This window comes from Manduca sexta, unplaced genomic scaffold, assembly GCF_014839805.1.
Source record: "Manduca sexta isolate Smith_Timp_Sample1 unplaced genomic scaffold, JHU_Msex_v1.0 HiC_scaffold_53, whole genome shotgun sequence".
NCBI classification, from domain to species: Eukaryota; Metazoa; Arthropoda; class Insecta; order Lepidoptera; family Sphingidae; genus Manduca; species Manduca sexta.
The window spans coordinates 530,760-551,129 of record NW_023595330.1 but is presented as its reverse complement, the minus strand read 5'-3'; the positions used below and the strand labels follow the sequence as shown (position 1 = coordinate 551,129).

At 41.0% G+C, this 20,370-nt stretch overlaps 1 protein-coding gene across 1 annotated transcript in view; it reads left to right on the top strand.

Moving 5' to 3' along the window:
* The first annotated feature begins 1,128 nt into the window (after nucleotides 1-1,128).
* Nucleotides 1,129-20,370, top strand: part of LOC119193428 (mediator of RNA polymerase II transcription subunit 13-like) — a 20,391-nt gene continuing 1,149 nt past the window's right edge. Inside the window, exons 1-16 of the mRNA XM_037447025.1 lie at nucleotides 1,129-1,447; nucleotides 1,907-1,991; nucleotides 10,168-10,251; nucleotides 10,914-11,068; nucleotides 11,403-11,536; nucleotides 11,847-11,984; nucleotides 12,709-12,797; nucleotides 14,107-14,208; nucleotides 16,156-16,309; nucleotides 16,641-16,751; nucleotides 16,979-17,136; nucleotides 17,781-17,952; nucleotides 18,289-18,402; nucleotides 19,020-19,217; nucleotides 19,715-19,907; nucleotides 20,078-20,367. Coding sequence (XP_037302922.1) covers nucleotides 1,129-1,447; nucleotides 1,907-1,991; nucleotides 10,168-10,251; nucleotides 10,914-11,068; nucleotides 11,403-11,536; nucleotides 11,847-11,984; nucleotides 12,709-12,797; nucleotides 14,107-14,208; nucleotides 16,156-16,309; nucleotides 16,641-16,751; nucleotides 16,979-17,136; nucleotides 17,781-17,952; nucleotides 18,289-18,402; nucleotides 19,020-19,217; nucleotides 19,715-19,907; nucleotides 20,078-20,367 — 2,496 coding nt within the window. The remainder of the gene's footprint in view (nucleotides 1,448-1,906; nucleotides 1,992-10,167; nucleotides 10,252-10,913; nucleotides 11,069-11,402; nucleotides 11,537-11,846; nucleotides 11,985-12,708; nucleotides 12,798-14,106; nucleotides 14,209-16,155; nucleotides 16,310-16,640; nucleotides 16,752-16,978; nucleotides 17,137-17,780; nucleotides 17,953-18,288; nucleotides 18,403-19,019; nucleotides 19,218-19,714; nucleotides 19,908-20,077; nucleotides 20,368-20,370) is intronic.

The window sequence follows — 20,370 nt, the reverse complement described above, 5'->3', positions numbered from 1 at the left end:
TATATTTTAGTGATGTAACGAATATTCGCATTCGCGAATATTCGCATATTTTAATATTCGCATTCGCAAAATTTCTGCGAATGTTTTGCGAATGTCAATATCAGAAAAATATATTTGAAGATAATAGTAGACTGCCTCGGTGGCATAGTTCTACTGCATGTGCGGTACAGCAGCGCTCTGCTAAGGTCCTGGGTTCGAATCCCGGATCGGGCAAAGTGATATTTGGATTTTTCTGCTCAGTATCAGCCCGGAGTGTGAAATTTGTGCCCGACATGGCGATAGGCTCGCCCCCTGTCACACTATTAGACGGAACACACTTGGCGAAAAGTGTGTGCCCAGGTTGCGCCTCTGCATACCCCTTCCGAGATAATATTCGTAATACTGTGTGTGTAATAGTAGGTTAATAAAATCAAAATCTAAACTAAAACAATATACTTCTACAATAAACTATAAATATAGTCTAAACAAACAAACAAAAATTATAGACTCTCAAAGAAAAATACCTCTCTTTCTTAAAACATACCAATTAATTAACTATTTTTTACCATGTTTTTAAGTTAGTAATTAAACTTGAGTAGAGGAATATTAAACTTTAAAAAATAAAACAAAAATTATTTCGTTTACTTTAATAAAGCTTAAAAATGTAATTCCCCATAGAACTTGTAACACAATAGCAACTAAGAAATTAAAAGCAATTGAAAGAAACAAAAACAATATCTTCTATAATTTTTTTATCAGTCTTTACATAACTTTTCAATGTTTAGATAATTATCATCTTAGATAATAATAAAATTTAGATAATCATCATAGAAAATTGGCGCCAAATTTGAACAAAAACTAAACATTCGCATTCGCATTCGCGAATGTCGGTAGCAGATATTCGCATTCGCATTCGCGAATGTTCAAAAAATGACATTCGTTACATCACTAATACTTTCATAATACAATCTCTAGCGGTTACCGCACAAGTGAGTTACCAACATTCCATCGGCGAAGTCGTTCGAGCACATATTATTAACGTATCATTATACTGATAATGAGCACGTCTTTATCTGCGATTAGAGAATCAACTGTCACGTCGACTCATTATAATACTGTCCGCATGGAAAATTCAATGTCAATAATTAAATGGTGATCACGGACGGGAGCGCGGGCGCTACCGCCAACCTGGCAACCACCGCTGCACACCGCTGCTCACCGCTGTGCCTCACTCGCATGTGTGCGGTGTCGCGGCGGTGTGCGGCGGTGCGGGCACAGTGCGGGTACAAACACAAGCACGTGCGGCGCGGGCCGCGGTCGGAACCGCGTGACGTCACTCACCACATCGTCGATCGGACCGCGGGCGCGCGCGAGCGGGACGGCGACACCGCGCGCCGGAGCGGCAACAGCGGCCGCGCGCACCGCCTTGTTTTCGCATCTAACGTTGTTGATACGGCGAGTTTATCTCGTGATGCGAATGCAACAACAGCTATTTGTAGCGTTACTTGCCGCTGTGCATCCAGCCAAGATTTTATCGTTCCTCCATTCCGCTTTATTGTGCACATTTTCATTGTCATAACGACCTTGAACGGGAGGCGGTGCGGTGGCCGCCCGGCCCAGTGGCTATATTGTAAAATCCACTACGAATAAAAATGTTTAGGGAAACGCAGTCAATGCCCAGGTGACATAGCGGTTAGGACAAAATGTTCAATGTTATCGGTCTAAACTCCGGACTGAATTGGAATTTTGTATGACTACAGATAAGCTATAATTTTACCAAATTACAAACAACATGTCAATAGACTCCTTTATAAGGCACTGATTTCTCATTGTTGCGATTGAATGACAAATAAAAATATCCAATGTATTAGTGTAACGCTACGTTGTTATGTCTGTGAGTGGTAACATTATGTTTCTTTGTTTACAGAAGGCGAGCAGGGGTCGTGGGAGAGCGGCCTGTCCTACGAGTGTCGTTCGCTGTTGTTCAAAGCGCTCCATAACCTCATTGAAAGGTAAATCATTACGCAGAAATACGAGCCATAAATTGAGATAGGCCTAGCATTACGCCTATGCGGGGCCATTTTAAATAAATAAAAATAAACATTATGTAAATTAGAATAAAGTTGGTTTTTCTCAAAAAGAAAAGTCACTGAAAAGGCGTTCGACGAAAAGGATAATTGAGCCATATCTGATCAATTAAAATATTAGACGGAAATTGTGGCGGCGCACAATACGGAATTCGACGTATCTACCGTGTAACTAAATAGTAACCGGCTCACCGCAAAACATGTCCGTTGTATATTAACAATGAGCGATCGCGAACGTAATTTGAAATCGATGAAGCGTCACGTTTGACGTCTCATGCGCAGCTCGTTACAATACGTCCTGCAAATTAACTGGCCGTGCTCGGTTAGAAATCATCGATAGGTAATCGCGTTGCCCTTGTAAAGCAAGATGTAACGTTTATTAGGCTAACTTGTGCAGTGAACATCGGAGTGCATGTGCGCATCCCTTAAAAAATACTGCGACGTCACCCGCGTTTAACTTCATGCCGGTCAAGTAAATGGCGTGTATGATGTTGACTCTGTTTTTGAGACGCTCCAAGTGATTTGTTATCACCTATATTCTAAATACAATATAATACCTTGTATCAAAATAAACAGATATAAATGTCGCTAGAAAATCTGCCATTCACCTTGACTTGGTTAATTTGATTACAGTGAAAAGTAGGTCATACTGACTAAAATCTCCTGTAATTACATCTTTATTTATAAATTTAAAATTTTGTCAATCAATTTATGATATCAAAATAAATATCGTTCCATTTGGTAATCTGTATTTATAATCAATACGAGTCTACCTTTTTCTGTATACCTCTATATCGCATATTTACCTTGCCAGGGCAATTTTAATTATTATTAACTAAATTAAAATTTATTTGGTATCGACGCGGCTAGCTAAAAGTATTTGAAGGTCTGATAGGTTCGCGCAAGTAGCATCTGTCGGGTGCGCAAGCGCATCGGCCCCGACGTGACCATATCGTGAAGGTCGCCGCTCGCCGGGACGTTCTAATGTCGTTTTTTGCCGAGCTGCCCTCCGCTTCGAGCCCCGGGCGAGGCACGCCTCTCGTTAAACTGAAACGATTCTTGTAAAGTGTCATTGTGTGCCGATAATTGAGGTGCAAACCGCCGATGATAATGATTGACTTTGTCCGTTCTTGTGATGTATCTCGGACTGAATTTCAACCGGTTTTCATAATGCGAATAATGTCCGTACCATTTATTGCATATATTTGTATGGCGAACTAGACGTTATATAGAGTGAAGCCATTTAAATATCTAGATCATACTGGTCACATATTTTTATATTAGTAAACATTGCACAATTTTATTATATACTATTGCAGCTTTGAAGGAATGCGGAAATCAAGTTAAATAACTTGCAAAATTTGGCCTACAACTTATGACGCAATACGCTAGCGCATGTCACAAAGTTTATACACGTGCCAATATCTCAATTCGTATACTCTTAAACACACACAAACATTGGATCATCCATTCAAATAAAGCAACAAATGCACGCAGAACTAGAAAGTACAGTATAATCCGTTTATTATGACTCTGCCTATATTGACCAACCTCTTATTATGACGTAATTACACTACGAAGTTTGGTTTTCATATAAGATTCTTTATAAAAAAGTCGGATATAATGACTTCCCTTACAGTGACATGTCGCTTATTGTGACCCCTTTTAATAAATTATGTCCGATTATAATGACCGACATGATTCTTTACGCCTTCGGTAATGTTCGTTGATGCCCGACGACGTTCGGCACGTGGTTCGTTTTATTTTGAATCTCAGTGATGGGGAAGAAGAAGTCGAGGAAGAACCATTACCTACCGCAGAAGAGGCATTAAAAGCTGCACAATTATTATCCTGATTTGTTCATAGCAATATTGAAAACGATAATTTGACCATAGCGATGTCTTCTATACACAATAGTATTAGAGACTGTTTTTACAATAAAATAAAAAACAAAAGCAGACAAAAATTACAGATTACTTATATTAAAAATACAACTTTTATGTACATACATACATACATACATTTTATAAGTTACTATGTTTCTCTATTAAAGTACTTAAATACATGCATACCATTTACAAAAAAATGTTTTTTTTTCACAAAACGCTTTGTATGACGTCCGCTTATTATGACGTGTTTGTCAATTCCTTTCGATGTCATTATAAACGGATTCGACTGTAGTCTCTTCAAAGTTGGTTAATTAAAATCCGCGCATAATGAGAGCCGCAGAGCAAACACAACAGTCGTTAAACAAGCCATCTAATCAATTGTAGAGCATGACGCAACGGGCGCAGCCACCGCCGGCCGCACCGCGCCGTGCATCTCAGCGCCAGAGAATCTCGGAATATGAACGAAATCCAGACGAGTCGTTGACCCCGCCGTCGGCTGGCGGCATGTCAAAGAAACAATGCGTTCCGTCGACGCGATCCCGCCGCCACTTTACGATACGCACTCGCCGCGCCATACCCGCGCGCACCAAACATGCACCACAAAAAGCTTTTCGAAAAAAGGATACCATATCCTTCGGGACGGCTCGTTAATCTCCGACGTTTGATTGAGTTAATATTTTTATGGGCCGTTTTATAGTGTAAAGATTTGTTTGTTGTTAACTGCCCCATTTTGTTTGTGTGTTGGAAATTAATTTGATATTTTGTTCGTTCTTAATGTAAATGTTTATTTTTCTATCGATGTAGAGGATTGGATATTGTTTTGATTGCGAGCATGCAATAGTTGCACCGGCTTTTGGTGAATGTAAGAAAATTATAACAAATGTTGCCTAATTTTAAACAAATAATAAAACTTAATTATTATGTGTAACGCAAATGTTTACCCCTATGATATTTAAACTAAGCACTCTACATAAAGTTATAGATTTGCAATTTTTTTTTCCTGGGCCTAAATTTTACACCCGCTCATTGCCTTGTTAGCTCTAATCCAAGTTATCTTTCAAACAACAAATATTGTAAGCCTTTTCTTACAATATTTGTTTTAAAAAAATCTCTACATGTTTTTGTTTCTATGAATAATTCCAAATAGCGGCAAAATAACATGCAACGTGATGGAGGCGCAAGCGCGACACGGATTCACACCTGTTTAGTATATCGAGTGCGTTTGCGATGCGCGGCGCACGCATTCCGCGGAATGCTAACACCTGCGCTTGCGCACCCCCCCGGTACTGCGCGGGCAGTTTGCATGCGCCCGCGCCGCACTATACGCCGCTGCAGGCGGTCAGTGCACATGCACTAGACACTAGAGTGCTTCACTAGTGCATGTTATTTGTTCACATGATATAGCTTGACATGAGTATACAATATAAACAAAGATATTAAAGTATGCGCAATATATTTATTAGTCCAGTTTTCTTCTTTATGTTTAATTTTTTAATGACAATAGTCGCCAAGACAGTTTTACTTACATTACACATTTTGGTATATTTTTTGCTACCTTTTACCGTATAAAGGTGGAGTTTTCATCTCTGTTGCGTCATATAAATGAAAAGGACCTCCAAATTCCGAATCCTGTTAAATCTAAGGACATCATTCTTTATAAGCGTTGCGTTGGCGCATATCTTCTTACAGTTATTATTTGCCATTAAGGACCTCACTTAAGTTTAGGAAAAATACCTCAGGTTTAAATGTTATTAGGCACCTGGTCACATACTTGTTACATATTAATAATGTTCGTCATAATTCCTTATTTTTGAACTTACAGTATTGAACCATATCTCATTGTGCTTAATGTTCTTTATTCATTGAAACATTCAAGAAGCCCGTTACAATTCATCAGATTAATTATAAAACTGTAACAAAACTGGTTAGCGAATTATTAACAATGAAACATAACAATCAACGACTTGAACTTTTGTTACGGATAATAATAACAATAAAACAAGTTGTGCAAAACTTGGGCCCGAAATGTGAAAGTTTGTTTTAAAATCGCTGTACGGATTTATGTAACACAGTCTTTACTGTTTTAATACTTTTAATTAAGTAATATTTTAACAAGAATTAATTGGTAAAAAATATTGTATGGTAGCTTAATATTTGTTTGTGCGCGGGGAGGCATCGTGTGTGATGTAATAGTTGTGTATGTACTACGAAAAATGTTTAGGAGCGTATTTCTAATTATCTCCTACATATTTACGTAAGTGTGATTAAAATTTAATGACATAGTTGTATTATGGTACGACTGTAGTGGTCTCGGGTTCGATCCCCGGGTTCTGCAAAGTGGTATTGGGTTTTGCACTCAGTATAAGATTGGATTTTTTGCTAGATATGGCGATAGGCTTGCTCCCTATCACATCATGGAGCGGAATACACACAGCGGAATAAGAGAGCATCAGTCGCGCGTCTGCCTACCCTTTAAGGGAAAAGAGGCATCTGTGTGTGTGTGTGTGTGATATTATATATTACTGTTTTTGTAACCGGAAGAAATGTTATAAAGTAAAACAATTTGTTGTCTACATTTCGTCTATTAATATTTGCCCCGCTTCAACGAGCTTTGTGAAAGAGCAAACGTAATCGAAGCAAACACCTCAACGGCTTCTCATTACCACTGCCGTTGAACCAATGTGGCTATAATAATTAACAGGAGCTTTGTATATGTATAAGGAAAAAAAAAAAAACTGATTCGACAAGTAAAACTAAGTTCAAGGTCGACAGGAAGAAGGTTGATTGTATCGCAGGAAGAGCTTTATTATAAGTAAACACTGCTCGATACGCGTTGGTGGTCGGATGGATGTTTGAACTAACTTTGTTGGTATAAAGGCGACAATTAAGAGCCTCTTTGTGTGTCTAACGCCTTATTGCTCTGGTGGTAGCGTTCTCACATTATGGAGCTGGTTGGTTCCGGATGCGATCCCTAGGGAGGGCCCTGGTTGGTATCTCGGTCGCTTCTAAATGTAGAGTTGTGTTATTCCTTTTGAAAGTCGTGAATGGTAGTAAATAAGTAGTATTACCTGTTAAATGGGAATTAAGTAATCTTTGATAGCGTTACGTGCATCTCTACCTACCACTATGGAGATGCATGCTTGAACTGTTAAGAATACATGCGTCTTCCTCACTCTTCAATTCACTTTAAACAAACGCCACGCACTCATACTTACGCATCAACAGTTTTAAGAATTTAGTGGTGTAATGAATCAATATGCGGTTTGTTTACGACGCCGCGGTTATGGCGCGAACCGTGTACGTCAAAGATAGTAGGTGCGTTGCGCCGTCCGACCGAAATACACGCCGCGCCGCCGCACCGAGCAGCGCCGCACCTCGTGCGTACATCACATCGATCTTTGTTTACACCGGCCCCGCATAAGGCGGCGTTGGACGATGCATGATGGATGCGTGAGATATCGTGAGGGTTTGGAATGTGTGTGAGAAGGCGTCTTTTACATGTAGGGAGCGTTTGTGTTTTTGGATTCGATTTGTGTAAACTATGTTTCGAATTTGTAGAATTTCTTAGTATAAAATCTTATGCGGATTTAGTTCGGTTCTATTTACTATTATTTGTAAATAACCGGGTATCCGATGTTTTGATGACTGCAGTTGTCGCCGATGACGAGTAATTCGTTGCGAAACCGGTCTAATTATCAAAGTTCAATTCGAGCTTTGTTTCTGCACGCAGATATGAAATCTCGTATTGCGCGTAATTTGCATACATTTTTATCACGTTCGCGCAAAACCAGATAATCCTGCCTGTCTCGTCGGTTCAGCGACTGTATCTTTGTTTATTTAGACGCAGCCGACGTCTTTGATTGCCGGCGTAAAGTTACTCGTGTCTGAACCTTCCATTTGTCCTAGTTTTCCAGCATTTGTTCTAGTTTACAACGGCACTAAAGTTATTTGATTAAAGCAAGTCTTATTGAGAAAAAATTCCAAAAGAAAAAGCTAACTTTACAAAGTGCTAATTATGTGCCTGTAGAAAATATTCTGTCATTTAATATTTATCACGTTTTCCTCACGTGCGGGAGTCGTAAAAATTGTTGTCATATTCAAAAAACAAACGAGATTTGTAATATCGGAATGAATTAACTACACAGCAACTATAAAGACTGCCTTCGGCGTACACGAGCGGCAGGTAAGACGTTGAAAAGTGAATTTTATCCGCACAAATTATCTACATCGGTTCATAATATCGCACACGAATCGATTCCACCGTCGTATGCACGTAGCTTACAAGATATAATCGGAAAACGTTCTATTAATACTCGATATATACTTAGACTCTGTTGAATAGTGCGCAACAAAAGTACACTGTACAGTGTACACTCACCACTCGTACACTCTGCACTCGCTTTAAATAGCGTGTGGTAACAACATACCATATTATATACCATACTGTACGCGTGTACAGTGAAAGTTGCGTTGAATATTTTTATAGAAACGTTTAATTGGACAGCAGAGTAGGACAATAGATAGGGAATATGAAAGTTTAAATATTGTCGCGTTTGTTGCGCAAATGCATATTCGAATAGTACAACTGGCCCTAGTCCTATGTTGTTAGGTATATAATAATGGATTGAGCTGACTGTGCAGAAGAAATCGGGCCGTCATAATTATTCCGACCACCGAGTGATCAAACGTCTAGTCGGCGAACTTAATTTGGACTGTACTGTTATATTCGATGTTTATACAAAATATAATATTCAACAAAATCGTCATATAGTTGTTTACAAGTTCTTTTATAATATCCTAAAGCATTTTTCTGTTATTCTCTAAACAAAGACTTCAAACAAGCCCATAAGGTTACGAACGGTTTGACAAACCACAAAGCAATGTTATAAACGCGCCATTACGCAATGACTCCGCGTGTTGACGACAAAAAGATTATTCATCGCAAGTGTTGCGCGTGACATCGTCACGGCGCGGCCGAGTCGCCCGACAGTCGGCACAATGGCGCTGCGGCCCTTGTTAATCCTTACACTTAAACCGACTTGAATCGATACGTGTCGCTCGCGGTTGAATGTCGACTGATGGACTCAAATTGAAGGTAGTTAAAATATATTACCGGGTATTGTGGGGCTTTACGTCTGATGTCTTATGCTGATGAGCGCAGTGAAGTGATATTCGAAGTTCTAAGGCTGGTTTGCTCAGGGGTGTATTAAAGATCTGCTAATCTCATTATGCACTGCATACTGTTCTTCTTTTTTAAAAACCTGGACAACTATTGCGGAGTTCAGGCCCTTAAAATACCTTAAGAGATTATTATAATCTAGAGAAATCTGCCCAAAGGATAGATGGATGCGTTGTCCCTTTAATAGGTTTATTGTGGAGAATTGTACAGAACACCCTTTGATCTAGATATTACGGTCCATTGACAGTTGTATCTTCGCCGGTCAGAACTCCTAAGCCGCTTACCCGCTATTCGGGGCACTGGCAGATTTACTACTTTCACGTGTAGAGAACGTTGTGGTTTGTCGTTATAAGGCTGTAAATATATTAATATTGTGATAAATAGACTTAAAGGATGTTGATTGCGGACTTATACACATGGGTCTTGCTAAATTATGTAAATAAAATTAGGAAGGTTTTCTTGCAATATTTTCGCCAATAATAAACATACGTTAAATCCTAAAATTTCGACGAGTATTAGTAAATCGGGCATAACTTTCGTCTCAACAGTTTGTTACGTACGTTGTCATTCACCCGAACCACGCAAATATAATTGTGATCCGCCATACGATATAATAAAAGGAATACTATACCCGATCGTAAACTCTTCACACGTTTCCAAGCTCTGGTGTCGCGAGGGCAGTCAAATGTTACATTTTATTGAACACTTTCGAGACTTCACTGTGAATGCGCGCACGGTCGTGTGCAAGCATCTTACGTTACTTACATCGTTATGGTTAAAAATAGAAGGTGACAGACGTTGTATGTTGCCCGATCCGGCTTGAAGGTCTGTGGGTGAATATTTCAAGGGGATTTGCATCGCCCCTCGCTATGTTAAGGGTCAACTGATAGTTGTAGACTACGAAAGTACTCACTTGACGTATTCCGTGAGATAATATCTTGGTCAATTCTTTTATAATAAAGATATCAAATCTTTTTCGTCTGTTGATTAGAATATTTGACATGTATCTAATGCGTTGGTGTATTGATTTCAGATGTCTCCTGTCGCGGGACTTCGTGAGGCTCGGCAAGTGGTTTGTGCAACCGTACGACGGCGACGAGGAGGATGTCGGCAAGAGGTGCGTTTGTCAATCAATTCGCATATTATATTACACGGGGATAGAGCTAGGTTGGTTTCGCACCAGCTTAGCATTAGAGACATAATTTGTGGAAGTGACAAAACTTCACTGGGCGACAATAGTAAACTGTTGTAAGAGAGTGACACGGAAGATAGGTTTGAAACAATTCCCAATGGATTGCTCTCAAACGGCGGGCGCGACAACGCGACTCGCTCTTCCTACAGCAATGTGAAGGTATCTGTGTTGCGCTCGACAAGACACCAGAGCGTGACTTCGTTCCCCTTCATACATTTATTTGTCTAAAACTTATCCATTATATAAAAATAGCACATTATTTGATCAAAATATTCTCGGTATATGGTAGGTACGAACTACCTTTGCATTGTCCACGTTTGAAGGACATTGTAAAAGTCGAATTACTGGGCGTTATTGATCGTCTAATGTCTCAGTAAGACCAATGCAGTATATAACGATACAATAAGTAATTATGCTCTACGTGACGTCACTCTAAATATTTAATTCTAACAGTATGACCAATGCAGTATGTAATGATACAATAAGTAATTCTGCGTGACTTCACTTTAATTAAAGTTCATAAAATTGCCTGTACATTCCAAATAAATGATACATTATAACTAACGTGTATGTTTATATGTTCGCAGTCCATGGCACCTGTCGTTCTCGTTCGCGTTCTTCCTCCACGGCGAGAGCACGGTGTGCGCGTCTGTGGACGTGCGCCAGCATCCGCCCGTGCGCACGCTCACCGCCAAGCGGCTCGCCAAGATCAACTCGCCGGACCACAACGGAGATGCTAAGGGTTAGATGATGATAATGTCGGGTATAAGGGAGATGGAGTATGGTCAATTAATATGACGAAATTTAATATGACGAAATTTTAAAGGCCGAAATATCCATGATTATTAATTATTTTTACGTTTTTCTTTCAACTGCGAGAACTAATCACTAACTAGACGTGAATTTAAATTCTTTACTTGCCGATACTTGTTTAGTTACCCAGATTAAAGGTGAAACAAAATGTATGAAAATGGACCTTGAGGTATCGCCTTAACGTCATGTGAGAATTCCGTGAATGAATTTGGAGTACTAGTACAGAGCATTGTGAGTGACGCGTGCCGCGCGGTGTGTTGCAGTGATCCTGGCGCCGTTCGGGCTGGAGGGGCGGCTGACGGGGCGCGAGTGGGGCGAGGCGGACGCCGCCACCGCGCGCCTGCTCGACGCCTGGCGACATCTCTACCCGCTCGAGCAGGGCTGCGGCGCCGTCGAGGTACACACCACATAGACACACAACATTATATTGTATAGTACCAGGGGCTTTATCCTCATAAGACCCTTGTTCTGAATCTTGTACTGCCGCCAAGTACTCTCATCTACTACTGAGAGAGTTTTATTAGTGTTGTAAAGAATTACTGGAAAATTAATCTATCTTTCGAGGATATTAGACTATTTTTATTTAAAATAGAAACATTTTTATAGACGTTATTTACGCTCAAGGTTTTATTTGTAACGTTTTAAATCTGGTTAAAGAAAGTGGTATGTATAAGATGCATGTGGTAGTGTAATATGCGTGTGCGCAGGTGGTGTGCGGCGGGTCGCGCATGCGCTACCCGAGCCCGTACGCGCTGGTGACGGACATGGAGCCGGGCGCGCGCGCGCCGCCGCCGCGCATGGCGCCGCGCGCGCTCACCGCGCTCACCACGCCCGCGCCGCACCAGGTACACACGCACACACACACACACTGACTAAACTCGCCGCAACTATCTCAAACTTGCACAAGACTTGCCGTGATTGTTTTCATGGTAAAAATCTATTGCCGATGTCAACTTATGTAAGTTTTGCTAATCTATACCTCGTTTAAAGTATACGTAATGTCTGTGATGCATGACGATGGGGAAAAAAAAACATGTAAATCAGTGCTAAAGTATAAATTACATGTGATTCATTTATTCCTACGCCTAACTACGCTGCGCCGTTTGTACGTTACGCCCCAGTACGTCCTCAAGTCGTGTTTTCCTTTGCCGTGCTATCAATCATCGCCACTTCTATTCTAATACTGATATTTTAGTCTGTACATTTTCTATAATAAATTTTTATATATTCATTTCCACCTACAAGCATTTTATAGGATACACCTAATTCAATAATATGATACTACAGTGACTATCCAATCACCCCAATATAATGTATATGACTATAAATTATTACACCCTGGAAGTTGGAAACAGAGCTTCTTTTAGAATTAACGAGCAGTTCTGAGTGTACTTCCAATATTAAACGATGAAGATTATATAAATATTATTTTTATTAAGCTAAAATCATAATATATACATCTTCGCACATGTCAAAAAGAAATCAATTTTATTTCACATATAAAAAAAGAACTTTTACCAATATACAATAATCAGATCATGTGCTAATAGAGTCGGTTTTACATTGCAGAGTGCGGAACTGTGCTTCAGCGACCCAGCCGCCGATAAGAACGATGACTTCGTCGACCCCACCCGCAAAACACCCTGTACCTGTACCAAGTGAGTACACAACCGAGCAGGACGTACAGAGACGTCGTGACGATTATATTAGTGTGCAGACGTTCGAATGCGTGCGCTATGGAAATGTTGTGTACAATTTTAATTATGTATAGACGGGGTAATTTAGACGTTGTAAAGATTATTATAAATGAAACACCCTGTGTTTTATCCTACGAAATTATTCTATATGAATTTCTTTCATCGATACATTATTTATAATTTGTAACATAAAAGCCAATGCCAGATTATGTAAATTACACCCCAATTTTTTGCTTTTTTGTCGCCATTTATTATTCCATTATGTATTTTTTGTAAAAACGATAAATACTTAACCGTCATGTACCTTGTACAGCGACATGATATAGTAAAGTCGTGCAGGAAATGATCATGGCATTAATTGTACATAGTTTCCGTAACGCGCGTACGAACGATCAATATACTTAATATAGCAATATTTAAATTATATACTGTAGATAGGACGCAGTACAAATAGATGTAGTTGTGTTTGTGCTATCTATGTATCGTATGTATGAGACAAGTATTTATATTTTAATTATTTTCCTCAATGGACATGCATATCTGTATGAATGTGTCGCAGTCAATATAGAACACTATTCCAGCGACAGAAGGTTCATAGTGACTGTGATTCTACTCTAACAGGGTTTAGCAGCCGTGTAGATTTGATAGGTAGATGTTATGTATGCGAATGTGTTTTTTATTTTTTCTAATTTCTATATATATTTTTTTAGTTTTTTATTATGTAGTGTTAAGCTGTAGAGGGTTGAAGCTTCACCAACGTACATGTGAACATGTATGTTGGTATGTAAACATGCGTCGAAGGAAACTAAATATATTTTGAATGAAATGACGTAATGTTAAACATTATGGTTTTGGTTCAATTTAGATTCCTTCGTCGCGACCGATGCAGACTCTTGTCACACTTTGATATCTCTTAGCTGTCACGATAATTCGTCTCGTTCGACTTGTAAATCTTACATCAGATGAGTTACGCAGTATCATTGCGCGCGATAAATGTAGTTTAAATGCACGAATAAAGCTTTTCGAGAATCGCTTAAACCGCTGACGGTGTAAAACAATAAAACCCGCCGTCTGAGTGGCTCCGACCCGTCGGGCGGAGACTGCGTAACGTTCAGCCTCACTGTGAGTGCGCAGTGCGTTGTCGCGTTCGGGCTAAAGTAAAGTTGGTCTCGGTGGGTGTCGCGGTGTCGCGGTGTCGCGGTGTCGGCGCGGAGAGTTAAAGTGTGAGGAGCTTGGGCTCGCCGGCGGGGCTAGCGTTGTGTGGGTGCAGGTGGCGGCGGCGCCGCGCCCCCCGCGCGCCCCCCTTCCACCGCCGCGCCGCTCCCGCGCGCCTGCGCCACCACGCGCCGCCCCCGCCGCCCGCGCCCACCCGGTGAGTATACACACCACCACACACACAACACCACACCATTACTCACACGGAATAGAGCCCCTTTTGCTTAAAAACAATATCTAACGCTTACAGTAACTTATCGCTGTGAATTTTTGCTGCAGACTTAGTAATTGTATTTTCTCGCCAAATGTTTTTTTTATTCAATTTGTAAATACAGTCGAATCCGTTTATAATGACATCGAAAGGAATTGACAAACACGTCATAATAAGCGGACGTCATACAAAGCGTTTTGTGAAAAAAAAACATTTTTTTGTAAATGGTATGCATGTATTTAAGTACTTTAATAGAGAAACATAGTAACTTATAAAATGTATGTATGTATGTATGTACATAAAAGTTGTATTTTTAATATAAGTAATCTGTAATTTTTTGTCTGCTTTTTGTTTTTTTTATTTTTATTGTAAAAAACAGTCTCTAATACTATTGTGTATAGAAGACATCGCTATGGTCAAATTATCGTTTTCAATATTGCTATGAACAAATCAGGATAATAATTGTGCAGCTTTTAATGCCTCTTCTGCGGTAGGTAATGGTTCTTCCTCGACTTCTTCTTCCCCATCACTGAGATTCAAAATAAAACGAACCACGTGCCGAACGTCGTCGGGCATCAACGAACATTACCGAAGGCGTAAAGAATCATGTCGGTCATTATAATCGGACATAATTTATTAAAAGGGGTCACAATAAGCGACATGTCACTGTAAGGGAAGTCATTATATCCGACTTTTTTATAAAGAATCTTATATGAAAACCAAACTTCGTAGTGTAATTACGTCATAATAAGAGGTTGGTCAATATAGGCAGAGTCATAATAAACGGATTATACTGTACTATGTAAACCAAATTTCAATTCCATATTTAAAATATCAATGCTCACAAAAATCAGTGTACGATTGACACATTTCACACAAAATGATACAGAATCGAGTCACAAATTATGCAATGCTTGTTTAGTGCATGATGCGATGCCATTTCTATAAATTTATTGCATTGTAGATGATACTAGTGCATGAATACTATGTTATATTATTGTGAATGGATATGTCATATAAAATTGCATGTTTTGTGTCTTCTATATAAACTAACTGTGTACCTATTTATCGACATTGTACGCTGCATTCGATAATTCGTGCAGATGATGTCAATCTTTATGACCAACCTAAAGATAGCTTATAAATCGTTTTCAGACAGTACGGTGATATAAATATTGACATCAACTGTATATCGATACATTTTTACATATTTTATCGATAAAGGCATTTTATCGAATTATCATTTGCCAGTATGAACGTCAATGAACGTAGCATTATGATGTACGTTTGGATCCATGTCACAAATGTTGTGTATTTCATAAGACCATCTACAAAATTTACCTCATATTTGCCCATCGGCGACGCCTCGTGGACGGGAGCCGTCGCGTCACCCACACGTTTTGTTCGCTGTACACTCGCTGCTTATAAATGTGTTTCTTTTTTTATAAGCGACGAATGAGTACAATATTAAAATATCGACAGTCACGTATAACATCTACCTCTCATCTCTATCGACATCATTTGGATTATCGTGAGCATTTGTTTCATGAATCACGAGGGAGTTCAGTCGCCATTCATTTCGTTCATTATTTTTGTCATTCTGTTTAGCGGGTCGAGAGCGATCGATCAGTGTGACGTGTAAAATATTTATAACAATATTGACAGTGCAAAAAATTATCGCTTTTGTAATTATATCGATGACGATGATGAAGAATTTTATATCGATAAAATATAATACAGCAAAAGTTTATGTAATTTAAAATGAGTTTCCTTTAAACCGTTCTAAAAGAATATTCTAAATGGAGTTTATGTTGGTGAGGTGACACTGGTGGTTCGTTTCGTCCCGCACGTGTGGTATGTGTCGTGTCGGTAATGAGCGTGTGGTGCCCGCAGAGGGTCGCTGGTGGCGGGCGCGCTGGCGGGCGGCGGCGGCGCGGGGTCGCCGGGCTCGTGCGCCGGCTCGCCCGCGCCCGGGGCCTCCGCGCCGCCCTCCGCCGGGCCGCCGCCGCCCTCGCCCGGACACCACGCCGCGCAGGGACAGCACCAGGTAACTGCACCACTCACCATCCACTTCCATATTGTCAATTTTGCTTTGCAATAAGTTTAGAAACTACGTTATACAAGAAATAAATTCTAGAATATATATATTTGTCTAATTGTTTATTACTTCACAATTTATTTTTAAATATATTCATAAATAAATGCAACAACTCGCATGAATTAAATATTCATATTCAACGAGGCATGGATATAGAAAACGACTCTGTTTGATCATTATGAGTCTCAGTTATAATGCGGTTAGCAAATCACAGTTTTTACACGATGTAACGTGACGTATTCTGACAGTGTATTGAAATTTGGTGTGTATATTTGCACAGACCACGGGCGCGGTGCCGACGACGCTGCACACGCCGGCGCCCACGCCTGACCCGCATGCACCGCCAACTCCGGCGCCGCCATCCTTGCCGCCGCCCAAGCTGTACAACCAGGTAATATATGAAAGCAAACAGGAGTAGCAACACTCCAACATAATTTCGCCTACTTATAAGCAATAGTATCAGTTTAATAAAATAAAGTACTAACCTTGGTTGATTGTCATGAAATTATGTCACCAAATAGATTGCACAAGGTACTGCTTAAGTGACGATGTCTACGTATGCTTGTTTCAATATCTATGTAATCTTGAAAATAATATAACATTGTGTTTGTTTCGCAGGGCGAGTCCCCGGGCTGGTCGGGCTGGTCGGGGTGGGGCGGCGAGCCCCCCGAGGCGGCGCGCCGGCCCGTGCTGCCGCGCGCGCCGCGCCGCCCCGACCCGCTCGAGGACGAGACCGCGCTGCGCATGCTCTACGACTACACCACCGTCTACGCATGGTCAGTACACACGCTACACGCGCAAGCACGCATACCCACACGGTTCATATTTATGTAATACAACGCAGAAAACTAATAAAATGTGTAAGATGAATACATATATAACATACATAACATCACGCATTTTATCCCCGAAGGGGTATGCAGAGGCGCAACTAGGGCACCCACTTTTCGCCAAGTATGTTCCGTCCCATGATGTGATAGGGGGCGGGCCTATCGCCATATCGGGCACAAATTCCAGACTCCGGGCTGATACTGAGCAGAAAAACTCAAATATCACTTTGCCCGACCTGGGATTCGAACCCAGTACCTCAGAGCGCTATTGTACCGGACGTGAAATGTGTAAGATGAAAGGAGAAGGTAATCCAAATATGAGACTAAATAATACAAATTGAATATGTTCGCGAGCTCAACGGTTACGTCGGCAGGAGCGCTCGCCGACGTGTATCAGTAACTCGCTACATTAACACTACCAATTTGCGCAGCAACCAACAAAAAAGTACATTTGTGTTGTGTTCAATGTTTGGTTACATTTTTACACTACACTTTAGTATAACCATAAATATGGTCTTAAGTACAGGTTGATGATTTACAAAAATTGGTTATAAATATAGTAAAAATGACACATGAATATCTGGTTACAGGTTGGAACACCCTGTGAAACGTTTCAAAAGCGAGGAGAACTGCTTTCGCGAGGAGCTGGCGCTAGGCGTGGCTGCCGGCGAGGATCTGTACGCGGGCCACGACCACACCAGCATGGCGGTCATGCTCGACCACGCCAAGGTCGAGATCAAGCAGGAGCGGCAAGACCATACGGTTTGTTACAATGCATTTATTTAAACCGACTGTACTCTTGAACTTCAACAGAATGTGTGAGATTAGAAGTGAAAAATAAGACATGTGCTGTGTGATTTGGAAAAAACAATACATGTCCGATCTCTAAATATATATTAGTAACATCGATCTTAGTAAATTTTCTATGTATTTATTTATTAGTGGCGAGTAAATTTAAAAAATATTTTTACGTCTTCGATGTCGGTATTCTAAAGTTTATCGATAAGTTATGTGATTACATTGAAATTATTATTGACTATATATTTGGAATAAAAATATTTCTGGCTCACGGTATCAACATACCATTCCACTCGCCAGGAGGACACAAAAGAGTACAAGAATCTGTTCACATCGGACGGGCTGTGCGCGACGTTCAAGGACCTCGACCAGATATTCGACAACTCGGACGACGCGGCCAGCGGTGATGAGACGGTAAGACTTGTGAGTGTACACCCTTCTTTATATACTATATACGTTTTATACATATATTGTGTCGATAGTATTGTGTTTTTTATATCTAAGTGATAAAGTTGATTTTTCTGTAATGTAAAGCATATTCACTTAAAAATACTACAACATAGTGTTATACCGTTACTTATTTATATTTATAAGGTGTGGGTTCAATTTCGATTTTTTTTATATCTTTAATCTCGGAGCTAAATATCTTTTAACTCGTTTACATGTTTGCAGTCAAATATATATTTTTTTTATTTATGAAAAAGAATTTCCCTTTTTTCTTTGGATTCTTAACCATATTGTTTGTATTTTACACTACCATTTTTAATAAACGATCCCAACCTCCATCTTCAATTCGATTCTAAGTATAAACCAATCGAAATAACTCATGTCAAAAAACTTTGTTCTGATTGGTCCGTTTTAGATATAGATCGAAAAAAGTGATTAAAATGGTTAATCACATTTTGTAAGAGTAATTTTCTCTATTTGCATAACCGTAATCCTGTTATTTATATATAATCCATGTGTGTTAATATTTACATAGATATGAATGGTTTTATGAGTTTTTGCTAAGAACGGTATGTGGTGTGTAGATGCAGGTGGCGTGCGGCGAGGAGTCTCGCTGGGCGGGCCGGTGCGTCCGCGCGGAGGAGCTCAGCAAGATGTTCCCCACGCCGCCCAGCATGGAGGCGCACGCGCAGCCCTCGCCCGGCTTCAGCCTGCCCGACGACGTGCCGCCGCCGCGACACCTGCCGCCCGCCGGCTCCCCACCACCGGACGCCGCCATCGAGGTAACCACTGGACCACCAGCAAACATGTCCTCGTGTTCTTTTATCCGTGATGCTTTACAACTGGCATATGACGTAAATATTCCTATACTTGGGGTTAAGATGCGTTTTTAGTTCATGATTTTGCCCTCCGCATTGCTTTGGAGAGCAGTGGACAACTATTTCTAACTCTTCTATCCTCCTCCAACCTTTCTATTTGATTCATAGCGTTACGTAATAATAACAAGTTTTTGGTCCCGAGACTCGTCTACCCGCTTTGTGTCATAAAATGCGTGCTACTGTCGATCTTGGTTTAGAAGTTGTAGTAGCACTTGTGAGGGCAGGAAAAGTGTCTGTTATTGTAACATTACGAGTACATAACGAGATTTCCGTCATAACGAATTAAAGCTGAAACATCCTTGATTCATAGACCATAGATTGGTGATAAGTAATTCTTCGTGTAATGTGTTAATCAAATTTATTTGCTTGTCTTTTTAACCCCGTGTTACTTCTTGCCGTAGGACTGGTCGTTCGTATTCAAACCACCGACTGTGTACAAGTACGTGGGCTCGTCGAAGTACGCGCCGCTGACGACGTTGCCGAGTCAGCTGCTGCCGCCGGTGACGCTGCCGCCGCAGGCCGTGTATCGGCCGCGCTGCCACCGCGAGCAGGGCAAGCGCGACGCAGACACCGACACCGACTCGCATCGGAACGGTGAGTTACTATAGTTTTATGAATAAAAACATTTTTATAAGTAAAATAATTGCGTCTATATTAAATCGTTTTAGTGGGTCATGACAACGTCTCAGAAAATAAGTCTTATAACTAAACTACACCGTAATTCTACAACAATCGAAAATAGAATGCATATTATTAATTTGCAGGTGTGAAACGGTCCGCGTCTCCCGCGAGCGAGTCCCGGGAGGGTCGGTCGCGGCGCGGGTGCGAGGGCGCGAGCGCGGGCGCGGCGGCGCGGGGCTCGCCGGCGCCGCGCCGGGCCGCGTCGCCCGCGCCGACGCCGGGCCCAGGCGCCGTGGCCGTGCCCGCCCCCTCCGCCGCACCCGCCGCGCCCCGCCCCGCGCACTCCGCCTGCCCGCTTCTGCTCAACGTGCTGCTGGCCGACACCGTGCTCAACGTCTTCCGCGACCACAACTTCGACAGCTGCACGCTCTGCGTC